General features: G+C 43.2%; 1 protein-coding gene across 1 annotated transcript; it reads right to left on the bottom strand.

Moving 5' to 3' along the window:
• Positions 1-1,651: 1,651 nt before the first annotated feature.
• On the bottom strand, positions 1,652-9,882 carry LOC106592576 (transmembrane protein 178B). The gene is made up of 4 exons (XM_045688691.1): positions 9,364-9,882; positions 8,695-8,808; positions 8,031-8,168; positions 1,652-5,637 (listed from the first exon to the last, which is right to left on the bottom strand). Exons 1-4 carry the CDS (start codon positions 9,758-9,760, stop codon positions 5,375-5,377), a joined length of 912 nt encoding a protein of 303 aa, XP_045544647.1. The 5' UTR covers positions 9,761-9,882; the 3' UTR covers positions 1,652-5,374.
• Between the last annotated feature and the right edge of the window lie 858 nt (positions 9,883-10,740).

Genomic DNA, 10,740 nt, shown 5'->3' with positions numbered 1-10,740 from the left:
AACCCTATATGGAATGGAACCCTATATGGAATGGAACCCTATATGGAATGGAATAGAACCCTATATGGAATGGAAAGGAACCCAATATGGAATGGAATGGAACCCTATATGGAATGGAACCCTATATTTGTAAGTCGCTCTGGATAAGAGCGTCTGCTAAATGACGTAAATGTAAATGTAAATGAATGGAATGGAACCCTATATGGAATGGAACCCTATATGGAATGGAATAGAACCCTATATGGAATGGAATGCAACCCAATATGGAATGGAACCCTATATGGAATGGAATGGAACCCAATATGGAATGGAATGGAACCCTATATGGAATAGAACCCTATATGGAATGGAATGGAACCCTATATGGAATGGAACCCTATATGGAATGGAATGGAACCCTATATGGAATGGAATGGAACCCTATATGGAATGGAAACCTATATGGAATGGAATGGAACCCTATATGGAATGGAATGGAACCCTATATGGAATGGAACCCTATATGGAATGGAATGGAACCCTATATGGAATGGAATGGAACCCTAAATGGAATGGAATGGAACCCTATATGGAATGGAATGGAACCCCATATGGAATGGAATGGAACCCTATATGGAATAGAACCCTATATGGAATGGAATGGAACCCTATATGGAATGGAACCCTATATGGAATGGAATGGAACCCTATATGGAATGGAATGGAACCCTATATGGAATGGAACCCTATATGGAATGGAATGGAACCCTATATGGAATGGAATGGAACCCTATATGGAATGGAATAGAACCCTATATGGAATGGAATGGAACCCTATATGGAATGGAATGGAACCCTATATGGAATGGAACCCTATATGGAATGGAATGGAACCCTATATGGAATGGAATGGAACCCTATATGGAATGGAATGGTACCCTATATTGAATGGAACCCTATATGGAATGGAATGGAACCCTATATGGAATGGAATGGAACCCTATATGGAATGGAATGGTACCCTATATGGAATGGAACCCTATATGGAATGGAATGGTACCCTATATGGAATGGAATGGTACCCTATATGGAATGGTACCCTATATGGAATGGTACCCTATATGGAATGGAACCCTATATGGAATGGAATGGAACCCTATATGGAATGGAATGGTACCCTATATGGAATGGAACCCTATATGGAATGGAATGGTACCCTATATGGAATGGAATGGTACCCTATATGGAATGGAACCCTATATGGAATGGAATGGAACCCTATATGGAATGGAATGGAACCCTATATGGAATGGAATGGTACCCTATATGGAATGGAACCCTATATGGAATGGAATGGTACCCTATATGGAATGGAATGGTACCCTATATGGAATGGAATGGTACCCTATATGGAATGGAACCCTATATGGAATGGAATGGAACCCTATATGGAATGGAATGGTACCCTATATGTAATGGTACCCTATATGTAATGGAACCCTATATGGAATGGAATGGAACCCTATATGGAATGGAATGGTACCCTATATGGAATTTAACCCTATATGGAATGGAATGGAACCCTATATGGAATGGAACCCTATATGGAATGGAATGGAACCCTATGTCTTTTATTGCATAATAGTCGTATAAATTTAACCACCACAAGAGCAACAATTTGTATCGTCATTTTATTTTTCAAAAATATCTTGATTGGGCTCTTTAACGGGCTATCATGATCAGTCAACAGCAAAAACATCAAAACATTTCCCATCAAATACAGTCTGGTATCTTAATGCTCATGTTTTCTTTGAATACATACAAATGCAAACCTGCATTCATTTTCAAAATGTAATTTACATATTATTTTGGTTTCAGTGGGTACATAAAGGAATACTGCATGATTGCACTTAAAAAATGTGAGAATACACGTCCATATTATTTTAATTTTCAACTTTATTAAGTCTTAGCTAGGGGAACATGTTGAATTTTCACTTGGCCATGCATTGACGTCAGTGGGAGACTAATGGCTCTATTCAATACGTATAGCGGAGGTTCAGCGTTACATCGCGATTGAAATTTAAAGGTAATGTTCCTGCGTTAGTGGATACTGAATTCACGGTAAACGCTGCATTATGTCGGCTCAATGGGAAATTACCTTTACATTTCTATTGCGCAATCTGTAACGCTTCTCTCCAGGGATCTGTAACGCTTCGCTCCAGCGATCTGTAACGCTTCAGCGATCTGTAATACTTCAGCGATCTGTAATGCTTCAGAGATCTGTAACGCTTCAGAGATCTGTAACGCTTTAGCGATCTGTAACGCTTCAGCGATCTGTAATGCTTCAGAGATCTGTAACGCTTCAGAGATCTGTAACGCTTCAGAGATCTGTAACGCTTTAGCGATCTGTAACGCTTCAGCGACCTGTAATACTTCAGCGACCTGTAATGCTTCAGAGATCTGTAACGCTTCAGAGATCTGTAACGCTTCAGAGATCTGGAACACTTCAGAGATCTGTAACGCTTCAGAGATCTGTAATGCTTCAGAGATCTGGAAGCGCTTCAGAGATCTGGAACGCTTCAGAGATCTGGAACGCTTCAGAGATCTGGAATGCTTCAGCGATCCGGACAGAATAGAGCCCTTAAGTGAACATTGCAGTGGAAGTTCAACTCTTAAAGTTGGTGCTATCATTGTTCTTCTGTCTTCTTCAATTTTGTAGAACCAGCATCAAAGGTCAAAGGTACAGGAAGATATTTACTAGAGTAACTTCTCCACTAAACAATTCATTATGGGACAGAAATATAATTCTGTACCTGTTGACAGTTTTGGTTAGGGAGGAGGAAGAGGAGGAAGAGGAGGAAGAGGAGGACAGAAGAAAAGAAAGCACCAGAAGAAGAAATGAATTCCTCTTCAGTAAACTGTCATCGTCCGACCCTAACAAATTCCCCTCAAGCTTGAGAGACAGAATATTTTTGTCTGTTTCTTTTCTTTGTGCAATCAATGCCGTGTGTCTGACAGATCTTACTTCTTAGTCTCTGGGTAACGTCCCCAGTCCAGTCAGACCCAGCACATATCAACATATTTTTTTTCAGAGGAAGGGATGACTGACTGTCAGAGGATGGAGAAGAGACAAGACTCAGGAGGGATGAGAGTTCTGTCACTGGAAAGTCTGGCAGATACTGACACGGTCACACACTCCTGTCACTGGGAGTTGAAGGTTTGGCAGAGTGCCACACATAGAAATAGAATTACTAGAACAGATATTCTCAAATGGACATTCCCATTACTAGAATGGATATTCCCATTACTAGAACGGATATTCTCAAATGGACCTTCCCATTACTAGAATGGATATTCCCATTACTAGAACGGATATTCCCATTACTAGAACGGACATTCCCATTACTAGAATGGACATTCCCATTACTAGAATAGACATTCCCATTACTAAAATGGACATTCCCATTACTAGAATAGACATTCCCATTACTAGAATGGACATTCCCATTACTAAAAAGGACATTCCCATTACTAGAATAGACATTCCCATTACTAAAATGGACATTCCCATTACTAGAATAGACATTCCCATTACTAAAATGGACATTCCCATTACTAGAATAGACATTCCCATTACTAAAATGGACATTCCCATTACTAAAAAGGACATTCCCATTACTAGAATAGACATTCCCATTACTAAAAAGGACATTCCCATTACTAGAATAGACATTCCCATTATTAAAATGGACATTCCCATTACTAGAACGAACATTCCCATTACTAGAATGGATATTCCCATTACAACAATAGACATTCCCATTACTAGAATGGACATTCCCATTACTAGAATGGACATTCTCATTACAATAATGGACATTCCCATTACTAGAACGAACATTCCCATTACTAGAATGGATATTCCCATTACAACAATAGACATTCCCATTACTAGAACGGACATTCCCATTACTAGAACGGACATTCCCATTACTAGAATGGATATTTCCATTACTAGAATGGATATTCCCATTACTAGAATGGACATTCCCATTACTAGAACAGACATTCCCATTACTAGAATGGATATTCCCATTACAACAATAGACATTCCCATTACTAGAATGGACATTCCCATTACTAGAATGGACATTCCCATTAGTAGAATGGATATTCCCATTACGAGAACAGACATTCTCAAATGGACATTCCCATTACTAGAACACACATTCCCATTACAACAATAGACATTCCCATTATTAGAATGGATATTCCCATTACAACAATAGACATTCCCATTACTAGAACAGACATTCCCATTACTAGAATGGATATTCCCATTACAACAATAGACATTCCCATTACGAGAACAGACATTCTCAAATGGACATTCCCATTACTAGAACACACATTCCCATTACAACAATAGACATTCCCATTATTAGAATGGATATTCCCATTACTAGAACACACATTCCCATTACAACAATAGACATTCACATTATTAGAATGGATATTCCCATTACTAGAACACACATTCCCATTAGAACAATAGACATTCCCATTATTAGAATGGATATTCCCATTACAACAATAGACATTCCCATTACTAGAATGGATATTCCCATTACAACAATAGACATTCCCATTATTAGAATGGATATTCCCATTACAACAATAGACATTCCCATTACTAGAAGAGACATTCCCATTACTAGAACAGACATTCCCATTACTAGAATGGATATTCCCATTACAACAATAGACATTCCCATTACTAGAATGGACATTCCCATTAGTAGAATGGATATTCCCATTACAACAATGGACATTCCCATTACTAGAATGGATATTCCCATTACTAAAATGGATATTCCCATTACTAGAACGGACATTCCCATTACTAGAATGGACATTCCCATTACGACAATGGACATTCCCATTACTAGAATGGTCATTCCCATTACTAGAACGGATATTCCCATTACTAGAACGGATATTACCATTACTAAAATGGACATTCCCATTACTAAAATGGACATTCCCATTACTAGAATGGACATTCCCATTACTAGAACGGATATTCCCATTACTAGAACGGACATTACCATTACTAAAATGGACATTCCCATTACTAGAATGGACATTCCCATTACTAGAACGGACATTCCCATTACTAAAATGGACAGTCCCATTACTAGAATGGACATTCCCATTACTAGAACGGACATTCCCATTACTAAAATTGACATTTCCATTACTAGAATGGACATTCCCATTACTAGAACGGACATTCCCATTACTAGAATTGACATTCCCATTACTAGAACGGACATTCCCATTACTAGAATGGATATTCCCATTGAGGTCAAATAGTAATTCTATTTCTATGGTGTCACACACAGCCGTTCTCATGTCGGGGCTTGCGTTGCAGCCTCTCTACCATAGTGTGAGGCACAGGGGGGTAGAGGGAAGGGGCCAGCGTGCACAGGAAGCCAGCCAATAGGGTGAGACCTAGGCCCCCCCATGCGCAGAACATGGACCAACCGTATCCGTGACTGATGTCCTCTGGGATCCCATACATGTACCGAGGATAACGGGACAATTGGAAGTTGATCCCTGCTACACACGTACACAGAGAGATGATACAGCATGTTCCTGATGGGACAGGGAGAGAGAGAGGGGGGGGAGATGGAAGGGGGAGAGTGAGAGAGAGAGAGAGAGAGGAGGGGAGAGAGGGAGAGGTGGGAGAGAGAGAGGAGGGGAGAGAGAGGAGGGGAGAGAGAGGGGGAGATGGAGGGGGAGAGTGAGAGAGAGAGAGGAGGGGAGAGAGAGAGAGAGAGAGGTGGGAGAGAGAGGGGGGAGATGGAGGGGGAGAGGGAGAGAGAGATAGAGAGAGGGGAGAGAGAGAGGGGGAGAGAGAGGGGGGAGATGGAGGGGAGAGTGAGAGAGAATAAGAGAGAGAGGAGGCGAGAGAGAGGTGGGAGAGAGAGAGAGAGGGGGGAGATGGAGGGGGAGAGAGAGAGAGAGAGAGAGAGGGGGAGATGGAGGGAGAGAGAGAGAGTGGGAGAGAGAGGGGGAGAGAGAGGGGGGAGATGGAGGGGGAGAGTGAGAGAGATTGAGAGAGAGAGAGGAGGCGAGGGAGAGAGAGGTGGGAGAGAGAGAGGGGGAGATGGAGGGGGAGAGTGAGAGAGAATGAGAGAGAGAGAGAGAGAGAGAGAGAGAGGGGGGAGAGAGAAAGGGGGGAGAGAGGGGGAGATGGAGGGGTAGAGAGAGGGAGGGTGAGAGAGAGAGGGTGGGAGAGAGGGTGGGAGAGAGAGAGGGGGGAGATGGGGGAGAGTGAGAGAGAATGAGAGCGAGAGAGAGAGAGAGAGGAGGGGAGAGAGAGAGGGGGAGATGGAGGGGTAGAGAGAGGGTGAGAGAGAGAGGGTGGGAGAGAGAGAGGGGGGAGATGGAGGGAGAGAGTGAGAGAGAATGAGAGAGAGAGAGAGAGAGAGAGAGAGAGAGAGGATGGGAGAGAGAGAGAGGGGGGAGAGAGGGGGAGATGGAGGGGTAGAGAGAGAGAGAGGGTGAGAGAGAGAGGGTGGGAGAGAGAGAGGGGGAGATGGAGGGGGAGAGTGAGAGAGAACAAGAGAGAGAGAGAGAGAGTGAGAGAGAGAGCAGGGGAGAGAGAGGTGGGGAGAGAGGTTGGGAGAGAGAGAGGGGAGAGAGAGAGAGAGAGCAGGGGAGAGAGAGAGGTGGGGAGAGAGGTTGGGAGAGTGAGAGGAGAGAGAGCGAGAGAGAGAGAGAGCAGGGGAGAGAGAGAGGTGAGGAGAGAGGTTGGGAGAGAGAGAGAGAGAGAGAGAGGTGAGAGAGGTGAGGAGAGAGGTTGGGAGAGAGAGAGAGAGAGAGAAAGGTGGGGAGAGAGGTTAGGAGAGAGAGAGAGAGAGAGAGAGGGGGGATTATTTCACCCATGTGACACACGTTCTTCCTTTCTAGCCATCCTCTACATACATGGACAATATATATGAACCGTTTCATGCATTTGGTCGATGGTATTATAATTATTTCTGTATTCCAAATCGAACCTTAGTCCATACTCCCTAGTCCCCTAACACCTAGTCCCCTAACACCTAGCCCCTAACACCTAGTCCCAAGTCCCATAATACCTAGTCCCCTAACACCTAGTCCCCTAACACCTAGTCCCCTAACACCTAGTCCCTAGTCCCTAGTCCCAAGTCCCATAATACCTAGTCCCCTAACACCTAGTCCCCTAGTCCCCTAACACCTAGTCCCCTAACACCTAGTCCCTAGTCCCCTAACACCTAGTCCCCAAACACCTAGTCCCCAAACACCTAGTCCCCTAACACCTAGTCCCCTAACACCTAGTCCCTCCTGCAGACCTGAGCGGATTCTTACCAAGCCAATCAGAGGGCAAGATAATACTTATATCTATCCAATCCTCTCAGATTCTACAGGAGTGACTAGACTTGCGGTAGATTAGAATTCAGCGTATTTCTGCCGAGCAGGACAATGCCTACATCCCAAATGACACCCTACTACCCTTTATAGGGCCCAGAGGGCTGTTGTCATAGGGTGCCATGGTAGGACTCACACGATGCCTCACTCTCCATTAAAAAACACACTGACGCCCACAAGTGGTGCTTTGTGGTAATGCTCTGTTCTTCTACTGTAGTACTAACCTCTCAGTAGTACTAACCTCTCAGTAGTACTAACCTCTCAGTAGTACTAACCTCTCAGTAGTACTAACCTCTCCTGATGAAGAACAGTCCTGCTACGTATTACATACTGCGTACTGTGTACTGTGTGTGTGTGTGTGTGTGTGTGTGTGTGTGTGTGTGTGTGTGTGTGTGTGTGTGTGTGTGTGTGTGTGTGTGTGTGTGTGTGTGTGTGTGTGTGTGTGTGTGTGTGTAAAACAGTTCTCCACTTACCTCCCATGAGAAAGAGCAGTCCTGCTACGTATTGCGTACTGTGTGTGTGTGTGTGTGTGTGTGTGTGTGTGTGTGTGTGTGTGTGTGTGTGTGTGTGTGTTAAAACAGTTCTCCACTTACCTCCCATGAGAAAGAGCAGTCCTGCTACATACTGCATCAGGTCATGCTGCTGACAGCAGCCCAGAGCTCCGATCACCCAGCCAAACAGGATGATGGACACAGCCATGCCGATAAAACTGGCTGTCATTCTCTGCAGGTCTACACAGGGAGCGAAAAATTGGATGAAGAAATACGATCAAAACGTCAGCAAATATACAATCTTGGTAACACTTTACCTAAAACCTGCAGGGATAATGCTTCATAACTTGTTAAAAGCATGTATGAGCCTTTATGATTTTGGGATGGCATCATAGCCTAGTGGTTAGAGCGTTGGGCCAGTAATCAAAAGTGATGGCTGGATCGTGTCCCTGAGCTGACAAGGTATAAATCTGTCATTCTGCCCCTGAACAATTAATTTCCCGGGTAGGCCTTCATTGTAAATAAGAATTTGTTCTTAACTGACTTGCCTAGTTAAATTTAAAAAAAATATATATTAAAATGATGTCTTCTAATACGGATTATAATATGGAAATTGCTCTATGAAGGCTATTTTTAAACGGAATCATAATGTGTGTTATTAAGTCGGGATCATTATGAGATAACATTGTTGTTACAGTTAACTGTTTCTTCCACTTCACCTGGATAGAGATGGAGATTAAAAAAAAAAAGGGGTGTGTAAACTTACGGAGTGCGTGCCACTCATCCTGACGAATAGTCTTGATAATATTGATGCTCAGCTTTCTGGGGAGGGCTAAAGAATAGTAGTAGTATTTTATTGGTGTGCAGCGCTGAACTAAACCTGCAGAGAAGGAACAAAAAAAAACAACACGTCGTTTCACACGGAGAGGCCATATTGAAACGATAAAAATATTATTGCATATGTAGCCCTACCAGATGAAAAAAAATATATAGAATGGCTAGAAGCATAGATTCATCACATATTGTGAATGTTTATATAACTGTGTGTGTTTTAAATTGGCTACAGAGTCGCTGCAGCTCGGTAGCCCCCGAAAGCATCAACCAGGCGAGTAGGCCTAGTCTAGTACAGTACGTCCCCGTGAACATCCTAACAACGTTGAGATGACACAAATAAATCCAACATGACTTTCACCGTGTTAAATCAAATGATGGATGAAAAGCCTTGTTGCTGCTGCATAGCGGGCGGACCGCTAACCGCTAAATCAGCATTCAGCACCTCGGATAACGCCCAAATTCCGACGATGATTCGCTCCGTTCACCACGTCCATGAGCATAAATAGGGCTTGTCACCAAACACTATAGCGACACTGACATTATATTAAACTATAAACAACATATTGTTTATCGAGTGACCTGATCAAAAAACGATGTTAACCTTTAAAGATGAGATCCTCTGTCTCCAGGTCGAATCCATCCCTATGACATTTCCTCCACAGCCCGGAGATGGTGGAGTTGTACTGCCGACTGCAGAGGGACTCCATGGCCGGGGCAGGGGGCAAGAAGTGTCGTTTAGCCCGCAGGAGGACACCTCCACTCGACCCTTTCCTCTCCACGTTATTCTCCTTCGGTAACATACGTAGTGGAAGGTTCTGATTTGAGATATAAATAAATCCAGGGTCGTTTCTTTTGTTGGAATAATTCTTACAACGTTCCCTGTGTCTCCTTGCATCGGTCTCGTACCAATTATCAGTACATATTGCCACTGCTATGAGTCCCAACGCGCAAAAAGCCAGAAATAATCCCGCGATCGTTAACGTCCTCATAGCAGACATGATGTTCCACCGGACGCGGTAGTGTTGAGAAGAGATTCCTTCTGTTAGACAGTTGGGGGGGATTGAGGAGGGGAGAGGAGCCTGCTGCCCGGATAATTTATTCCCCCGGTAGCAATCACCGGTTCGTGCTTGGGGGGGGATTTCGTCGCTCACTGCCGCAGCATCAATATGATATCATCCTAGGCCATTATAGATAACAGATCTCGTTGATTGGTACAGCACGAACAAATACCAGTAAACATTATGTTAAAAATAAATAAAATCAAAAAACGTCAGGACAAGCCTGTATTTTGGTTCCATTCTGTCTGGCTGTTGATCTGTCCAATATTGCTCAAGAGGGATTCATTTTAAAACATTATTTTGTATTTAACCCTTATTTTATCAGGCAAATTGACTGAGAACACATTGTAATTTACAACAACGACCTGGGGAATAGTTACAAGGGAGAGGGGGGGGGTGTACAATTGGCCCAGCATCGTTAGAGTTTGGCCGGGGTAGGCCGTCATTGTAAATAAGAATTTGTTCTTAACTGACTTGCCTAGTTAAATAAAACAAGCTCCCATACTATGGGGTCTCCCAACTCCATGGAGACAGGGTAAGCTCCAGTATTACCCTTATTTTACCAGGTAAGTTGACTGAAAACTCATTTACATCAACGCCATGGGAAATAGTTACAGTGGGAGGAGAGGGAATGAATGAGCCAATTGGAAGGTGGCTGTGATGTTATGAGGGTCATATTGGGAATTTAGCCAGGACACCGGGGTTAACACCTCTACTCTTACAATAAGTACCATGGGATCTTTAGTGAACACAGTGAGTCTACTAGTCAGTGCCAGCAGATGGAGACAGAGCTAACATTCAGTCATTATGCATCAGCCTAACACTAATATTGGATTTTTACCGTCCGAATATATACTAAAATAAAATAAACAGATACAGTTTACAGTACATTGTAACGGAATACTGTTAGGACCGATACC

Source organism: Salmo salar, chromosome ssa10 (genome assembly GCF_905237065.1).
Source record: "Salmo salar chromosome ssa10, Ssal_v3.1, whole genome shotgun sequence".
Taxonomy (NCBI): Eukaryota; Metazoa; Chordata; class Actinopteri; order Salmoniformes; family Salmonidae; genus Salmo; species Salmo salar.
This window is presented reverse-complemented; position numbering and strand designations above follow the sequence as displayed.